General features: G+C 38.4%; 2 protein-coding genes across 3 annotated transcripts; one reads left to right on the top strand and one right to left on the bottom strand.

Moving 5' to 3' along the window:
- Positions 1-10,049: 10,049 nt before the first annotated feature.
- On the bottom strand, positions 10,050-16,145 carry LOC131462581 (succinate dehydrogenase [ubiquinone] cytochrome b small subunit B, mitochondrial-like). 2 transcript variants are annotated; one of them, XM_058633891.1, is made up of 4 exons: positions 15,986-16,145; positions 14,700-14,810; positions 13,782-13,932; positions 10,050-11,567 (listed from the first exon to the last, which is right to left on the bottom strand). In XM_058633891.1, exons 1-4 carry the CDS (start codon positions 16,032-16,034, stop codon positions 11,402-11,404), a joined length of 477 nt encoding a protein of 158 aa, XP_058489874.1. In that variant the 5' UTR covers positions 16,035-16,145; the 3' UTR covers positions 10,050-11,401. The 2 variants fall into 2 exon arrangements, with proteins under 2 accessions (XP_058489874.1, XP_058489875.1); XM_058633892.1 differs by having other exon boundaries at positions 13,782-13,929.
- Positions 16,146-17,071: 926 nt separating this feature from the next.
- Positions 17,072-19,321, top strand: timm8b (translocase of inner mitochondrial membrane 8 homolog B (yeast)). The gene is made up of 2 exons (XM_058633893.1): positions 17,072-17,285; positions 18,637-19,321. Exons 1-2 carry the CDS (start codon positions 17,184-17,186, stop codon positions 18,802-18,804), a joined length of 270 nt encoding a protein of 89 aa, XP_058489876.1. The 5' UTR covers positions 17,072-17,183; the 3' UTR covers positions 18,805-19,321.
- Positions 19,322-20,016: the final 695 nt, after the last annotated feature.

The raw sequence follows: 20,016 nt of genomic DNA, 5'->3' as shown, positions 1-20,016 counted from the left end.
GCGGAGGAGCGGGAAAAGTGGGTTAGCGCGTGCCTCTCCCTCTCTCTCTCTCTCTCTGTCTCTCTCTGTCTCTCTCCCACACACACACCCACACACACACACCATAGCACAGTATAAACTCCCGCGAGCTCATTGGCTCTCTCTCTCATACAGTGACACGTTTCCTCTGTGTGCAGAGGAGAGTGACCGTGAACGCATCATCCGTAGAAGACAGAGCAGAGTCCGCATCATTACAGGTATGTTCTTTATAACATGTCAGCTAATTAACTCTCTCGCGCTCTCTCTCTCTCTCTCTCACACACACACACACACACAATGACTCAACACCAACATTATTATTGACTGAAAGCCTGTAGCTGACGGTGACTCGTGATGAAGCTTATAATAACACACAATAATAATCCATATAACAGTAGTTATTACTCTCAATGTCACTTTTTTTGTGTCCAATGTCAATATCACAGCCTTCAGTCCACATCTGTCCATTTTCTACTGCTTTAGACTCTGTAGGAGGGTCGCGGGGGGATGTTGTGCCAATCTCAGCTGACATGGTGATAGGTGGGATACACCCTGGACAGTTTGCCAGTCCATCACAGGGCCACATATAGAGACAGATAGATAGATAGATAGATAGATAGATAGATAGATAGATACTTTATTCATCTCACAGAGAAATTCACAAAGACAAACAACCATTCACTCTCACATTCACACCTATGGTCAATTTCTATATCTAATCCCAATATTGCATGTTTTTGGACTGTGGGAGGGAGCTGGTGAACCAGGAGACCCATGTTCACACGGGGAGAACATACAAACTCCATGCAGAAAGGCCTTTCAGCCCTTTTAGTCGATATAGACTTTACACAATCATACTCCTTTTTTATTCTGATATCTGATCCAGTGATTTCGAGCAGTATTGGACAAATACTGATACTAACTATTGTACTAGCGAGTTCCTGTATTTTTCAAATAGGGTTTCTAACAATAAACAGTGGTAAAGTGTACAAGCAGCACCTGTGATTGTTGCCATGAACTGAAACTTCCTCTGGTCACCCTCAGCCTACCCCACATACCCACTTCTGCTTATCAGAAATATTCATTAGGATTTGTCAATATTACAGAACTGGTAAGTTTTGATTCTGAAAGCGCATTGGGAACAAAAATGTTGTATACTAAAGCAGGTTTTTTTTTAAATGACTAAAGTCTGTTTACCTTGTGAGTGTCCATGTCTTAAGCTGGTTCTCATTGCAGGGGGCCCTCATACCACTGTTAGCATTGACTTATGGTACATTTCCACCGGCTCTACTCGCCTCACCACGCCTCGCCACGGCACGGTTTAAGTAGCGTTTCCACTAGCATAGTACCTGGTACCAGGTACTATTTTTAGTACCTGCTCCGGCGAGGTTCCAAGCGTCCCACGTTAAGTAGGTACTTTTTTGTAGTGGAGATGCAACCTAATCGTGCCGTGTTGTGCCGTGCCGAGGCGAGGCGAGTAGAGCCGGTAGAAATACGGCATTAGTGTTAGTCCCTCAAACATTCACATTCAAAGAAACCAGATCTATGCCTTCAAGTTCCTAGACAAAATAAATAAATCATATACTGACTCATCCAATTGAATGCGTCTAGAACCTGATAATGTAATAAATCCCTGCTAATATAATAACCCCGATAATGTAATAAAAATTTGCACTTGAGTACACTGAAAATGTAATAAAACCTGATAATGTAATAACTGGCAGCCAATCAAACATGACGTTGAGGTCACCAAACAGGAAGTAAGCCAATTTCTCTGCAACCCTTTAACATATTTTAACCAAACTTGGTACATAGATTTGCCAAGCATTGTCATTGGATGAGAGCATGACTTGTGCTCAAGTATCTGAGTTATGGGAGTTACCAAGTCAGAGATATATACTGGAAGTAGAAGAGACAAGTGAGTTCATATCTATATACAGAATTTTGTAAATATGTTGATATCTCAAACTTTTTCAAAACATTCATATTTTATTACTTCTTTTTCAAGGAGACCACAAGGAGTGGTGGAGGCCTGGATGAAAGGCCAAAAGAAAGTTCAAATCCATGTTAAAAATAGTCATGATGAAGACATCAAGTTCTAAAATGATGGCTTTAAAATGAGGTTGTTTTTCTGGATATAAGTTACTTGTGTGTTGTGTGTGTACTGTTGTGTTTTGAAATTAAGTAAACAGTTTAAACACAGTGCCCCCAGAGGTCAAAGGTCACCATTTTTTGTGGTATCCCCAGGATGATGTCATGAATCTATGTACCAAGTTTGGTTAAAATATGTTAAAGGGTTGCAGAGAAATTGGCTTACTTCCTGTTTGGTGACCTCAACATCATGTTTGATTGGCTGCCACAGCCAAGTGCCTTTGAATTTCAAGATGTTGAATGCATTCGTGTGGCATGGTCTGAAGGTTCATCTGAACGATGTTTTGAGAAGATTACACAAAATGTGTGACAAGAGAAGCCTTTAAAGATTATGGATCAAATCAAAGATGGCATAAAATCCAATACGGCCGAAAAAAACATTAATGGTGCGTTAAACTCGGCTTGGCCCAAGGTTCCAGTGATACATCGTTTGTGAAAAACGGATGAACAAGTCAAAAGTTAATGTACATACATGCATGTCCAACTTTGTCCTGTTGGTGGCGCTAGAGCTTGCATTGCTTACACAGTATCACCACTTGAACCCAAGTAACGGGTGGTCTGCTGTTAAATTATTACAATATTGGGGAATTATTACATTATCAGGACCTGCGAAATTAAGGCTAACCCGTTATTATGTAATACTTTATTACATTATTGGTAAAAAGTGTATTACATTATTGGGAAATGCACTTTATTACATTATCGGGAAGTTATTACATTATCAGGTTTTATTACATTTTCAATGGACTCAAGTGCAAATTTTTATTACATTATCAGGGATTTATTACATTATCAGGTTCTACAATGCGCTATGGTCTGGCTCAGCTAATGGAGCAGCTGAATACAGTTCTTGGCAGGCAGACAGGGAGGTGACAAGATTTCGTAAAAAGACAGAGGTTTGGTGAACAGCCATCTGACAAGTATTGACCTGTTTAACTGCTGAGGCACATCATGAAATCAAAACCATATGTGGGAGGAGTGGTCTGCAGTACATGAACAGGAAGCCACGCTGAGTCACAGCAACACAAACGGACGTGAGTCATTTCACAAACGATTATTTTGATAATCGACTAGTCATTAGTCACTAGTCACTAGTCATCGACTAGTTATTTATTATTATCACACCAGCATGCAGCTGCACTTATATAACCATCATTAGCTTCAAGCTTGAAGTGTATAAGGTATGTGCTAACTAAAAATAAAGACAATTAAGATGATAGTTCATTCAACTTTTAAAGAACTTTGCAGCTTGTTTCAGCATTTTTGACATTTTTTAATGTGATAAATAAAATAAAATGAAGGCACAACTCTGGCCTTTAACATTTATTAGCTGTAAATGTTTAGTGCACTGTAAAATGGAACCAAAAACTATGCACTATAAATATATATTATAAAACATTAGTACTATCACATTTCCTAATCAAACATGACACCGCTGTTATAGCGTAATAGCAAACACATAACATATGCTTGCTAAGGCTAATGAGTTGTGTTCACACCAAATGCACATTTTCGTGCTGCAGGTGCATTTTGTACACACAGGAGTCGGCATATTTTGGCCATAACAGAAGACAGAAGTAAAGGACATTTCCTTTCACCATCAACCATGGCTAATATCAGACGCTTCTTATGAGAGCATCGCAGGGTGTGGTTCTCATCCACACAGAGCTCCCAAAGTAAACAGTGAAACTCGCCATGTTATGTCCGGCTCCTGATGGTGTTGTGGGCCCACACACGACGGCAGATTATTTCCTGCAGACGTTTCCCACGAGTGCATCTAGCAACAGGAGAAGTTTCTCCTCCAATTTGAGCATTTTGAGTCTGGCCACCGGCCACTGCGTGATGTCATCCGGAGCATCTCAACACTGATTGGTCATTGCGTCAACACGATTCTTCACCAAAGTCTCCCCGTCCGTCGATCCCTGTCCATACGTTGACTTTGTATGTCCGATAGCGATGTTGACACGGCATTAAACCATTTCAAGCTATTTCAAAGAAATAAACAGCCCGCAACATGACTTAAAATTACTAAAATGCTGATTCTGATTTCTGTCTGGCTTTTTAAATCTTCATCTGTCCGATATCTGAGCCAGTGATTTTGAGCAGTATGGGACAGATACTGACACTGAGTATCGTACTGGCGAGTCCCTAATACACACGATGTATTGTGTTTTTTACCAGGTGTGCATGATGGCTACAAGTGACTTCATTGCTGTTACTTTCCAGGGTGTACGCAATGACACCTTCTACATGAGCGGTAAAAGTGCTTTTATATTCTATCAGTGGGGGATGTAAATATTATTTCTATTGCATATGCTTTAATATGTTGTATCTAATGTGCTGCTGTTCTTTTTCTGTCTTTTAAGTTGCTGAATCAGGTAATTAAAAAGATTTGTGGCCACCTCACTTTCTTGTGTGTCCCTCTCACCCTCCATTCATAGTAGAATCTATATAGTGATCGTGAAAATGGGAAGTGAACGATGTTAAAACGTGTGCATCTCTCAAAATGGCAGAAGTGGACGGAGACTCTTTCACCATTTCCTCTCGGTGGTTCACGTATAATCTTCAGTGTGAGGACAAGAAGTTCCTGTATCTCAACCATGAGGGCAGATTGGAGCTTCAACACCTGACCTCAAATGAGCAGAGTCAGCTTGGTAATATAAGTGATGTACTTTTATCAAGGCTTCTAGTTTCTTTCACAACTCAACAGCAGCAAACACAAACTATTTTAAATATAGAAAATAAGTGAATGTACCAGACTCAGTGGCTGATTTTCCCATTGGCTTACTACTGCATATTCTTGTGCTGAGTGGGCTGCAGCAGCACCCACTGGTGAGGGGCTGTAAGTACAAGGCAAACCAGGTACCTGAGCAAACCCACTGGAGGTACAGCAGGCAGGATTTAGTAATTTTTGGCATTACTAAACAGTAATTCCCTAAAAAAATGTTTTAAAGGCGACATAGAATGCTTGTATCACACATATATGTTAGTTATGGAGGTCTACTTACATATATTAACTTGTTTTCATGATTAAAAACCTCCTAATCGCTGCAAACGAGCCGATCAAAATATCTCCTCGCTGACGCTCTCGTCAGCCGCGCTGTTTCAGACCACACAGTTGCTGTGATGAGCCAGCCAACGAGAGCTTTCCTACTGTCCTGTGATTGGCCAGGTACCTGGAAGTGACGTAATAGATAGGCCAGCGCTCAGATACACAGCTCCCCCTCTGGCACGGTGGATGCTCTGCATCTCAGCAGCTACAACGATACTAGTTCTTCTTCTTCTTCTGCGGTTGAATGTACGCAACCGGATGTGCCCGGACTAGTGCCGCACCGGGAGGCGCTACGGTGGTGAGGATTTCTGATGACGACATCAAATTAAGGAAGTGTCGATCCGCTTCGCAGAGCCCAGGAAAACAATACAACACTATTTTCTCAGCAGTGGCTGAACTGTTTGTTCTGAAACTTTAGGGTTTCATAAACGAGGTAATGACGCAGATACACACAAAAACGCAGCGTTAATTGGAGCTTCCGGTCTATGTCACCTTTAATGTACAATAAAGCTGCTGTGCTTTTTCTAAAGTTAAGCGTATTTATTTTACCCAGGCAAAATTCAATGAATCACAACAAGGCACCAACATCTTGGCTCATGTACATAAATAAGTAATAATTAACTTTTTTTTTCTTTTTCTTTTTTTTCAAGAAAATCCTCATACCTAATGCTGTTTGATTTAGCCTTTTATACAGACATTTTTATTTGAAATATGTCAACAAAATATCAACACATTTCGTAGCCTAAAAAACAGATATTGGCTTTAAAATGTATTGCCGGATATCGGCAAACACACCAAGATCCGCAGATATGGCTAATGCCTACAATAGTAGGCTGAACTGCTTGCGTTCCATGCTGGCGCCTTCTACAGCTATTATTTCTTGCACATGCTGCGACATGAGTATGAAGAATATTATATTAATTTCACTACAGGAGACACTAAATGACCTCTGTCATTGGGTGAAAGGCAAGCCGTATGTGAAGATATATATATATATATATGTATATATGTATATATATGTATATATATATATATATATATATATATATGCTTGTTTGTCACCACAACTTTTTCATTTAAAAGTACAGTTTTAAATGAAAAAAATAAAGTTGTGTTGACAAACAATCATGTATAAACCGCCATAAATAAGTAATAGTGGGCCAATAAATAAAACAATAATTGGCATTGGGTGATTTTCATTTCATTAATTGGCCAGATAATGGCAACAAATGGCCATATTCACCAGTCTCTCTTTTCATTTCCCTTTTCAGATTGCAAATTCAACATCCATCTTTTCAACGACAACTCTCTGCAGGAAAGGAAGGGGAGAGCAGTCATGGTCTATGCCAACAAAGACGGCAAGAAGATGGTGGCCTGCTGCAGGAGCAACAATGAAGTCTACGCGGAGGCGATGGTGAGAGACAGCCACTTAGAGTTCACGGTAACGTAGCCCTGAAAATAAAGCAGCTTTGAGGAGCAGACAGCTGCTCAGCAGAGAGGTCGTTACGGACCCCTCACAGAAGACCTCACTTATCTTACGTAGTAAGGAAATGACTACGTTTTATTACATGTTCCTAAAGTCCGTACTGAATTTGGCCATAATTCTAAATGGTAACATTTAACATGACTGTACAGTAACAATATGGGGCTAATAGTAGGGTAATAATTTAGTAATAGTCAGATTTCTGAGGATGAATTTCAACATTATAAATAATTAACCCTTTAACACATAAGACTCAAAATGTCTGTCTGGACTTTTTTTTTTTTTTTGCTTATTTTAACCATAAAAGGGCCAGAAAATGTCCTGTGAGTAAATGCCTTTGCCCATTTATCCAGAATAACTTTCAACATCTGGTAGTTATTTGCGATTTACTGCATGTTAAAATAGTGTATTAACAATTAACCCTATCCACGGATAGTGGACAGTGAGGGGACGAGCAGACACGTGCAGCGTTAATTAGTTGTAAATAAGTTGTAAATGCGTAGTTCAAGTTTAGTTATTATTAGCTTTAGTGTTAGTTTTTTGGGATATGGAGCGTTTGCCAGGTGCAAGATTCAAAAAGGTCATAATAAAACCCAGCATAAGATGCTATTTTAAAAATGTACAGTATGAGGACAGATAAACAACCATCCCGGAATCAAATATAACAGTCTACAAGAAAGTAAGAAATGTAAAGTGCAGAAATGTGCATCATAGTGCATGTACATAACATGAATAATAATAAATAACCCTCATGAGACACATCTATGTTTACCATATCATTTACCTTGCACGGCCTTATGTTCCAGTAAACAAAAACAAATGGAAAACATTTTATAATGAATGAAAAATCAACCTTTCAAATTTGCCGAAAGAGAGAAAATAAATACACTTCATATGAACCCAAAAGGATCACGTATGAAATGAATTTACAAAGATGAAAACTAAGCACATTTTCACTGCAATTTTAGTTCGTTTTGGTTAGTTTTATATACACAAAATACAATTTCAGTGATCGTATTATTTTCTTTTTTTTTGTTCAGTTTTAGTTTTGGTACTTTAATAACCTTGTGCCACACGACAATCAGATCATTTCATTTCGTGGAACAAATCTTTTGGGACCGAACATTTCCTGGTGAAATGAAGGGAACAATAATTGACTCCATGTTCATGTTTTTCCAGCAGGATCTTCCAAAGAAAATTGAAGATCGCCAACACAAGGCCTTGTTCTACATGACTATGGTTATATCCGACAAGTACATGTTTGAGTCAACTTTGTACCCATCAAAGTTCCTGGGATTTGAGCCTGACAAACAGAATTCCTCCCTGAAGGCAGTGGTGTTGCGTGAGAAAGGTCATAGCGGTGTGGACGAAAAAGCTGAGGTCACTTTAACCAAAAAATAAAATCACCTGATGAATCACTGAATATAATCACTTTTGTATTTATATCAGGAGCCAGGTCAGCTCTATGAAGGCCCAGTCTTTTGCACCACCATGTTTTTTACAGTAGCCCACAAGAAGAACATGAATTTAACACTCTCTTATATCTGCATTCATGTCTGCACTGCACCTATATTTCAAATAAAGATCATTTATAAACTAGAAAAACAAGCTTTTATTAAGAACAATTGATGACTGATTTAGCAGCATTTTTCTGAGAACAAAAATGTTTAAACATTATTTAAAAGTTACTGCTAGAAACAAGAGTTGAAAAACCTTTTTACAAATACAGAAATGTACTTTATTTTGACGAGCAGTTTTTTTTTAATTTCAAATGTCAAAATGAGTTCTGACGGATTTTATTTCTTGGTGACATTTGTAAATGTCCTCCATATGCATATTTACTGACAGTGAACGAGGAAGCACCTTTTCTATGTCTTTTTCATTCACACCAGTGATTTCCAACTTTAATAATAATAATAATAATATACTGTATGTCAATGAATAATGCTGTGGAGCCATACTAACATCCTTCTTCTTGCTTGTTTTCCTTTAAGCTCAGGTGTCGCAACAATAACATGCTTTTATTTGTTATTGTTAACCAAACATGTACGTACTTTTTGCAGATGACAATACCACGTTCATTTAAAAGCTTTATGAAACTTTGTTTTCCTTTTACATCGATGTGCGAAAGGGAGAACTCCTATAGAGAAATGGAATATGCTATTTTGATACATTTTATACCTTTTGTACCCTTTTGTATGAAGTGATAAAAAGTCAAAAATATGAAAACAGTTTGTGCGTGAAACCTTTAATGACATGAATTCAACAGATGGTACAAAGCGACAGTTGATGTGTGTGAAACAAATAGACCGACACCAAAGCACAAACTCCACCCTTTTTAATGCAGTGAGGTTATTATAGGCTGTTGTGCTGCGCTGTATACAGGAGGATCACACAGAGACACACTTTTGCCCTATTTGCTGAAAATATTGTAGAAATGACAAAAAAATGAAAATAAACTGGCATTTTGATATTTCCAAAAACGTTTTGTCTTTTCATTGGAAGTTTCAACTACTGTATTAATCCGTTTTTTTAGTGAGTTCAGCTTCTTAAAGGGAGTTTTTTATTTATAAATGTGCAGATATATAAGGTGCACGTGCAGAGTCAGTGTCACATACAGTTGATACACTGTGAGGAAAGAGGAACAACCAGGTTCATGCATTGTTTTGATGTTATTAAATGGCCCAACTGGAAAAATATAAATACAATTCTAACATATGGAGCATTTCCAGTAGTTTTCCTTCACAAACAGCTGATCTGCCACATTGTAGATATGTAAAGGGACATAATGACACCTGGGGTTGTTTTTATTATTATTACATTCTGTCTTTATATGGATATAAAGTGCTGAACGCTGACTACTGAATACGACACACCAACTCTGCATTAGTACCATATACAGCCCTACTTAAAAAAAATCCCTTTACATTTGAATATTCTCTGGTTTCAACCTTTTCTTTTTTACATTTCATTAACCAAACACCTAAATAAAACTAATGAATAAAGAAAACTGGACAGATTAATCGATTGTTAATGATTAATTATAATCCTGTTGCAGCCCCAGTTCATACACTACTGTAAACACAACACAGCTCAGTAAGTTAGAGGCAGTCTTAGTATAACAAGGTTGATAGTTAAGGTCTTACAGGATTTTATGGCATCTGGAGAAGCTGCAAACTGCAACCAATTGAACACGTTTTACTTTAAATTGTATAAGAGAGACTTGACCCTGTGATGGAATGCTGACCTGCGTGCATTTGGCTCTTCGTCAGGTGGGATTGGCTCCAGCTGCCCCCATGACCCTCATGGAGGATAAAGCAGTAAAAATGAGTGAGTGAGAAACGATTGTGGACTTCAGGTGGCATAAAATCATGAAAAGCCTTCATTGGAGCCACTTTTTTATTTCTCCATCCTGGGCTAATGTACAAACATGGCAAACTTCATGGCTGATGATCAAGTCGTGTACAAGTACATGGTAGGGTTGCATTGATTAATCATATCCCATTGATAATCTATTTTGATAATTAATGTTTCAGGTTTTTTCTTTGTTTTATTTTTAATAAATAAGTTCTTATGTTCATTTTTTCTTCAGCTTCTTCAATGTAAATATAATTAAAAGGGAACTGAAACGCTTCTCGTAAACTTTGAACGGTCAATCCTTGTCAAAACTGCATTGTACCACATGTTAACTTGTGTTTTGTGCGTCAGAGGGTGAAAAATGAAACACTTTCCATGAAGCAGGATGAGTGTCGACCAATCAAAACACATCATGCAAATATACAGCAACATGTTTATGTGCCCCCAATAATGACAATGACATCACTTTAGCAACCCTTGCAATAAAGTTAGCCATAACGTGGCTCGCCCTCGATTACGTGTTACACAGCAAGCATGTGGGAGTGCCTGCGGATATAAATGGCACAATCCAATATTTCAGAAGGGAATAAATAATTTTCAATACTGTATTCAATTTTATATTGCTAGACCCCCCAAAAAAAATTTATACACTGGACCTTTTTTGTGATTATCATCACTTAATGGATGGCTTGAATCAGTGAGGTGGTTAGGATCTGGCCTTCCTAACTTTAAATAAGCCTTCAGTAGAGCAGCAAAAAGGCGAATAATACAAGTGTGCTCTCCCTGCTCCTCACTCCTGCTCACTGGACTCAGCGCTTCCACAAAGCCACTCTGACATTAATGCTGTAAAAAGCACTTGCTGCTGTCAGTATGACAGGAAGAGAAACATGGACCATGTGGGCGAGTTCTAACCGGTGAGATGAAGGCAAAGCTAGAATCTGAAGTGCTCTCCTGTTATTAAACATGTGCACACTGTGATTAAAACAAAATAAAGTTAAGACATTAGCCACCAACAGCCCCTGTACATGAAAAGAATAATGGAAATGAGACGGCGTTTGTTGAAAACATGCACATCCACCCTAAACTTAACAGTTACAAATCAGACAAGTAGATATCGCATGATTGCAGATTTTTTTAAAGTAGCGACATATGTAATACGTAGTGAGAATGCAAAAGCACCTGAAGCCTGAACTGATCAACATGAATCCCAATTACACACACATCGTCAACATGATATATTTCAAAGAATAAACATGGAGCATCTTAAATGTTTTTACAGTCAGCCGAGACGATTTCTCATGTCCCGGCGTCCGGGTCCAGCCTCAACTTTCCATTCCAGTTCATTTGCTCCAGAGCAGAGCGACGGCTTTACAGATGCCAACGTCGTTATAGTTAAAGTAGCAGAGGCCGGCGAACGTGACAGTGGACAGGAGGAAGAGGCTTGCTTTGGCCGCCTTCATCTTAGATTCGCCATGAACGTAGTCTGTCATCACCTGGCCGAGGCCCCTACAAGACAACAAGAAAAGACAAGTGAGGAGGGCTGAACAAATAATCTTTCTTTGATTGGAATCATTACATTTTTTTTAATTTTTTTTTTTAAATCCATCAGTCACAACTCTTCTGTATGAATTTAAAATTAATTACTACAGAATAGGAAGCAAGTTAGACTACAACTTCAATAATACTGCATTGGAATTTGGTGTCTCACATGATATTACATTTTTTGAAGTCTAACAATATGAATATTGAACAGAAACTTGACTTTCTAAAGTTATAATGACATCCCGAATCAAACTGCAATATCCATCAGGAAGGAAGAAAGAAAGAAAATCATAATAAGATAGTTTTGACCCATCATGAGTGACAATAAATCAAATCAACAACAAAAAAAACTGCCTACATCTGTTTGGCATGGCCTCACTCGTCAGGATTGTTCTTTGCTATGAGTTTACATTTCCAACAACATTTGTTTTTGTTTTGTTTTGTATAACTGGCACCATGGCAATCACAGCTGGCTTCTCAAATTGTGAATTATGAACACTGGCAACTTTGTATAAACCAGGTGTGATAGTTTTACAGCAACTGTGTCACTGTCCCATAATAGTTTCATAATAAACAGCTCATTAAAACATGAATGATCTCATTGCAGAACTATGTGCACCATTATTTTGCACCCATTTACTTGTTCTATAACACTATCACATGCTTCCATTATTGTCTGCAAACTGAAAACCTGTTTCACGTGCAGCTGTTCACATGCACCCGGCTACATCCTAACTACTGCATTTGTATTCTTCCCATTTCCTCCTGAGGCCAAACATTATATACATAATTACATAATCATATCGCCTGAGGAGTTAATGTGCTCTATCACTAGTTTCAGGTCTTCTTTATTGGAACATGATTTCAACTTTGTAACATTCACATTTAGAGAAAAACAGATGATTAAGTATGACACATACGAGTGGAAGCCTCAAAACCTCAACATGGGGCTTCTAAAACTATCCATTTAACAGACAATAAAACACTGCATTAAAATTAGAGCGGGCAGGTGCTGACAGTGCTGCCTTTACCACCCTTCACAAAGCCTTATGTCTGACTGAAGCCACGTTCACCACACAGGCTTCCACCTCCCACATTCCTTAGTGCTATAAAATCCTATTAGGCACAGATGATGCTTATCCTGTGGACCAGCTTAAAAAAAAACATCTTTAACACATTGAAGTGATGATGCTAAATGACCCTGGAGCATTAGTCTAAGTCATTATGGTCAAAGGTTGACCCTCAGAGATACCCACCTGCCCCGGGGCCACAGGAGACCTGGCTAAATATCACTAATATCACTGACGGGCTCTGGTTTGAAGCCCTCAGCTGCCACGACTGTTTGCACCCTAACGGATGGAAGAGCACATCACTGAGACACTAAGCTAAAGCCACCTTCAAGTCTGCGAACACAGTTCAAATGAACCATGGCTGATGTCATAGCTGCCGACAGCTGTGGTGGTGAGACGGATGAAAAAATAATCAACCTGGCACAACTTTCACCTTGTTAAACCTTCCTTTGAACTGGGATGACATGTTTGAGGGAATAGGTTTTCCTAGAAGTTTCAAATGACTCACTCACACCTCAAGTGTGTGTGTGTGTGTGTGTGTGTGTGTGTGTGTGTGTGTGTGTGTTAAGACCACAGAAGTGAGGTTGAGTAATATTAGATGATTTCACACTGGATTGAAAGTGCCTAGAAGGTCATGTGAAGAAGGGATTTAATTTCATAATCAATTAATCTGACGATTATTTTCTTGACTAATCAAAACCACAAATGATTAACTTTTAATGATTACTTTGTTGTCCAGAGCAAGGAAATGAAGGAAATATTCACACTTAAGAAGCTTAAAACAATCGGAAATCCTGTTTTAATCATGAAAAAACTTCAAACCAATTAATCGATTATCAAAATAGTTGTCGATTAATTTTGTAATCAATTAATAATCGATTAATTGTTTCAGCTCTAGATTTAATCCCAATGTTGGTGTTTTCCCAGGAAAAGTGAAGTGTCTGTGTATCACTCACTCACTCTCACTGCTTATTGCGCTTTTCCATTAGACAGTCAGGCTTTTAAAATATGAGTTTGAATTGAAAAATGTGTAAAAATATGACACCTTCATTATTATGTATATGAAACAGGTGAAATGTGACTGCAAGTCAGTGTGAGCTCATCTTACCAGTGGCCATGCAGTGTCAAGGCAGCAGCCAGCGAATAGTCAATGACTGGACCGGGGTTAAAATAGGCGACAGGTCCCATGGACAGCAACAGGATGCTCAGCACTCGCTCTGCTGTCCAGTGCAGGGAGGCGGCTTTAGAGCCAGGGCCTGCTGTAGAGCAAGAGACACATAAGGTTTTTTTCAATACACAGAACCTCTGTCGATGATATTGAAGACAATTTTACAATTCATCCTCGCTGAGACTGAAGATGAAATATTGGTGTGACGTCTTCTTGAAACGCGTCTACCAGCTTTTAGAAATCCTCCAACAGATCATACATCAAAACATGTGGTTAAGCTGGGAATGGTGTGCTGCCACTTTTATGAAAATTGCAAAGATTCCACCACATCATAATTCAGCACTCTAATTCTGGGCTACAAAACACCAGAGGCCCATAAATACATGACACAATTGAAATGAAGCAACTACAGTGCCATGAGTTGGACTTTGATCAATTTAACAGATCACTATCACTGCGATAGGATACTTGAACTGACCATTATTTATTAGTTTAATTATATTATCGCCTTTATCTTGCAGTGACAAAGGAGTTAAGTTAAAATAAAAGGTGAAAGAAAATGGATCTAAGAAGGTTCAGCAAGTCAACAGGTAGATAAATGTCTTCTTCTAGTTTGACTTATTCAGTTTCTGATCTTGAAAAATGTTTTTGTAATGTACAAAAACAAAAAACATTTTTCATTATAACATCTTTTTTTTTGTCTCTTCCAACTCAATTCACTATGATATCAGACATGTGAAATGCAGCAAATCAACTGTGGCACTTCAACACAATCAACTATAAACTGACTTGTTGACCCACTTTCCTGATATTCTGTACACTGCAGCCCGTAAACAATCTTAACATGTCAACACTAACCGTAAAGAGCTTGTGACGCATGGATCCTCGCTGTCAGCAGGTGGGGTTGCTCCTGGTATTTATGAGGTATGGCCAGCGGTCTGGACAACAAAGTGCTTTGATAAAACAGAGCTGAAAAAAGAAAGAACATGTCAAGAGTTGCAGTTTAAAAGGTGCTACATGGAAGAAATGTATTATATTAAGACATAAAATGACCATGATGTGTGATCAGAAGTTAAATAAACATGTATGTTTCGGTCCGTTGTGCCACATGACCCTGCAATGTTTTCAGTTTGAACTGCAGTAACCTCTTAAATGCAAAAAGTTGCTGGGGTACATACTTTACATAATTGCATTACCTTTAACTGGAATTACCTATGTGTAGATACTCTTCCTGGGGTCTGACAACATGTAACAATACATCATAACAAAAACAGTAACTTATAACAGAGCAAGACACAGCAGAACACAGGATTACAGTGGGTACGGAAATTTAGACATTTTTGTCGAGTGTACATTAATGAGAAATAAAATGAACTTTTTTTATTTTAGAAAATGTCTGCAATGAAATAAAGAGTGAACAATTTAAAGGGATCTGAATACTTTCCGTACCCACTGTATGTGCATGTGCCTTTTTGATCACTTGGAGAGTGGAAAAACAAGCAGGGAAGCACATATTTCCATATTTTAAACACACAATGTCTGTGTGTGTTACACGTGTAATCTACATAAACTTAAAATGTGTTATCTATCACCCATCTCTCAAATGTTGATTCATATGTTTAACATCATATACTATTGCATTTTCCATTTTGGAAAAATGAATGTAACCCAGTAATACTCGACTTCTACCATCATCACACATGATTTATCTTCAACAGTCTTACAATCGATGTTAATGTTACTATGCGTATGTCAGGTTATTGTTTTAATTTGAGATGAATGTCAATCCTTTTCCCATTTTTACAGTGGTTGCGTACAGTTGGGCGTCTGCTCAACGTCACAGTCTGATGTCATCATGGCAGCAAGTTTCAATTCCACCGACTACGCGTTACTACTTAAACGCCTAGTAGGTTTACGTTAGTTATAGTAGTTATAAGAAGGTGAACTATTATTCAGTGACAGTAACCACTAACAATTACATGAGTTCCTACTAGTTTACTTGTAATGAACTTGAGTGTATTCTCCGACACAGCCATAATTCGCCGTCCCTTCGGTTAAAACCGCCCTGATATCAGCGTTCCACAGTCGAGTTTGCAAACACATTCAAACATACGAAAACACAAAGGAGAGAAACAAGTACTTACGTTTAAATCCTCTGCGACATACACAACTTAACCTGACCACAGACGCCATGATGCTCGTTCAACCAAGGTCACCACCGTCGTTACCCGGATGTAGTTATGGCGTCATCAGCAGCACAAGGATGGCAGCTGCTTGAGATGATTATATATCCATACTCCTGTCTGTCGTCGCTGAACAGTGACGCTGTTGTTGTTATTGTTGTTGTTTTTTTACACCTTTCACGAATTACAGTATTGTATTATAACTTTTAAAGTCTACAGTTTGTGTGTAATATTATGTGGTATTTTTTTTAAAAAACAACTAAATTTACTTTGGGTCAAAATAATAATAGTAAATGCTCCTCTTTTAGGTCTGTTGTCCTTTTATCTTTGAGATTTCTAATATTCATTTTCTGGGGCTGTATCTTTCTTTACGAGTCATCAAAAGGGCTAAATAATTATTAGTATTATTTGTAATAGAAGAACTATAGGGCATCCATGATGTGACATTACTGCCCCCCCCCCCCACCCCCATTCTCATCCTACTACTTGTTTTATTTTCTAGTGTAATGAGAAATATCGAATAAAATATAATGTCTTGTTTCGTTATCCCCATTTAATGATATTTAAGACATTTTTTGCTGTAAAGTCTTTCTTTCAAATGGGTAATTGCTATTATGTTTGATGAATGTTGAAATTACGATGAATTTATTAATTAGTCATTTGGACTAAATCATTTAAGTTCAATGTATCTGAAGCTGCAGGTTTTGAAAGGAAACAAAGTAGCAAAGAAAGGTAGGCCTAAAAGTGCTTAACAAAACAAACTGTACATTATCACAAAATATACAATTAAAAGAAAAGATTAGACAACAACATAAGATAAAATAAAAATAATAATTAAAATGATTGTTCAAGTGGGGTTTCCAAATACATCCATTCAGATCAATGGCAAGTACGTTCCCTGCTGCTGCTGCTGCTGCTGCTGCCGCCTGCTCTTTGTCTCCATACCAGTAGAGGCGCAGTTCATTTGGAACGAGCCTACAGTATGCCTGTAGTCGCTCCATATAGTTTGTAAATCAGCGGTATTTTACCTAAACGCTACAGCGCAGTCGCAGTGAGTGAAATCAAAGGCAGCCTAAGGTCACCTCAGCTCCCCACGTTGCCTGCAGAAGCACCGTCCAGTTCTAATTTTTTACGTCTGTTACTCCTGTGTAACGACACCATGGACAACTTTGAGAATTTCAACACGTCCGACAAGGCGCAAGCGGCGGAGTTGCAACGAATGATCGCCGTAGAGCAGCAGAAAGCACAGTTCCAGGCTCAGGTGTGTATGCTAACCATGCTAATATGAATTCAATCGTTTAGCATACATGGCCGGTGTCGTGTCGACAAGGGATCGAAGCAAAATTATCCCCTCAGCCCAAATCACTGTTTGGCAGCTGGAATACTGAATGTTATTGTTTACAGATACTTCAACTGGCTAAAAGGGCTCAGCGAGCTATAATGTTTAATATGTCACACCCCCCAATGAAGCCAAGTGAGTTTAGACACTAAAATATCCTCCCAGCCAGTTTCAATAGACAAAAGGGACTGAGTGGGCTGTAATGTATAAAATGTATTACCTCCAAATGATATTTTGTGATTCTGAAGCAAAACATATCCTCAGCCACAAGATAGGAGCCCTTTACAGGTATACAACGGGTAAAGGGGGCCAATGGGGGCTAATGTACAAAATATGTCATACCCCAATGAAACAAAGTGATTTTGAATAAAAAATATCCCCTCAGCCGCAAGGTAGGAATCCAAATCACTTTTTGGAAACTGGTATACTGCATGTTATTGTATCCACTAGCCTTTTACAGGTATTTTAAGTATTAAAAAAAAGTCCATTAGGATAATTTCCCCTTTTAAAAAACATGCACACACAAGGATAACAGACATACCAACCAAAGTTGGTCTTTGTCATTAGCACAGACAGAATATATATTTGCACGTTATGAGAGTTTAATCCAGAGATCCAAAGCAGCTATGATAGTCGTATGAATTTCAGCTTTAACAGACTTTGCACATGTACAGTCGTACGCTGGCTGAGCAGAGAGGCCAACAACAGCACTTCTGTCTGACAGGTGTGCAAAGGTCACATGACAAAATTGTCAGGTTTGTTTACGTGGTTTTCTTGCAACTTTGTGTGTATAATTTACTGTAAATAAATCTGTCTTGTATCTTGTAGTAGTAAAGTACATTTCTTATGTACTCAAATGAAAAATATTCGGTTGACTTGGGGAATGCAGTCTTGGTTCCTTTTGTATCATTTTCATGATTTTTCCTGTGTTAATGCATAAGGCGTGATATTATGTGATTTTTAAATTGTGACTCTTATTGTCTTAATTTTGCACATTTTTTAATGTATGTAATTTCTTTTGGACAGGGTTAAAAATGTTTTTTTTATTTTTTAAATAACTGGCTTTTAATGTTAATGGTTAATAAGCTATTGCAGCTCTGAATGGAGTAGCGGCTTGCCTGTACTGAGGAATTTTCAAAATGTCAAATATATTGTTAATGGCATCTAAAGACCATCCTTGGTCAGACTCTAGCTCTTCTAAGTGATTACCACAATACATACATCAACCTGGCCCTAATCAATCAACCTCTGTCTATTTTCATTTTGATTCCAGGTGCACAATTTCACTGACATCTGCTGGGACAAGTGTGTGGACAGCCCGGGTTCAAAGCTCGACTACCGGACAGAGACGTGTCTAGTGAGCTGCGTGGAGCGATTTATCGACACCACCCTGACCATAACCAACCGCTTCACACAGATGGTGCAGAAGGGAGCACATTAATGACGGACTGGAAGTACCAAGAGGACTGTATGAGGACATTAATGACAACGTGTAAAGGATGTGTTTTTATTTCTTCCTTTTTGGACTGGTGGTGCTTTAGAGGTCCAAAAGAAGTCATGTGACATTAGTGAACCGAGACCAAGCACTCATGCTTCGCCCTCCTGTCTGTCATCCATCATGTTGTAAACACAGTTAAGGATGGAGCAGAGTTCTCTCTTCAGAGTGCTCATTCCCTCGTCTCTGTGTGAAGAGCATGTCCAGCTTCAGTTCTTTGTCAAACCTGTAGAAATCATAATGTAAGTGAGAAAAGAAGTGATGATAAGGATTTTCATCAAGGTCGGCCACATCATTATTGACAATAGCACTGGATTGTTTTCACATATTTATTTACAAAAAGTTGTATGTTGAAAGGTAAAAGTTCACATGAAAGCATGACTTTAAAGACAAGTGTACACATACAGAATTTAATGGAACTGAATGAAGTTGGAAATAAATATACAAGTTTAACAATTCTTAATTACATGACTAGTGTCTTAGTTTTCAGACCGTTTGTTGTTCAGAAATTGTGAGATGGGTTTAAAAAGATAAACATCCCTGTGAATGGACATTGGATGCATTCAGATTACCAGCCATAAGTAACTTGTACTGTCTTTTTCCTACTGATCTAACATGGTCAGGGTTGTGAAATCCAATCATCAATTCTGTTTTTTATTAAATCATTTGTGTCACTTCAGTATGTGGACCTAGATATGTGGCCAGGTCACACTAGTGAGAACAGTCATACAGAATCCATTTTTTTGCTTATACAAATGCGTTTAGCAGGAACATTACCAGCCTTCTCTGGCAGTGTGTGGCTCTACAGAGCTCACGCTCACAAATGGACTGCGATAGCCTCTGTTTCTGATGCACAAGACTACGAATATGAACTGTCAATCTGATCTGGAATGAATCAGATTTGAACTATAAAGTTGGTAATCTGAACAAGTAATGTGATAGGTTTGTAAAAAGAGCATTGAAGAAAGTGCAGAAGCGTCATTCTCGCTCAGATTACTTGATTTACTGAACGGTTATTATGGATTTAGTCATCAGTGATGCCAAAGAAATCCTGTCTACTGCACTCGCGTGGTGTGACTGGTGTTCAGTGAACAGAATTCCTCGCATATGCACTGCAGCCATGGGAGAGGATTTTGTCAGTTTACCAGCGAAATTGAA

The sequence above is a fragment of the Solea solea genome, chromosome 7 (genome assembly GCF_958295425.1).
Source record: "Solea solea chromosome 7, fSolSol10.1, whole genome shotgun sequence".
In the NCBI taxonomy this organism is placed as follows: Eukaryota; Metazoa; Chordata; class Actinopteri; order Pleuronectiformes; family Soleidae; genus Solea; species Solea solea.
This window is presented reverse-complemented; position numbering and strand designations above follow the sequence as displayed.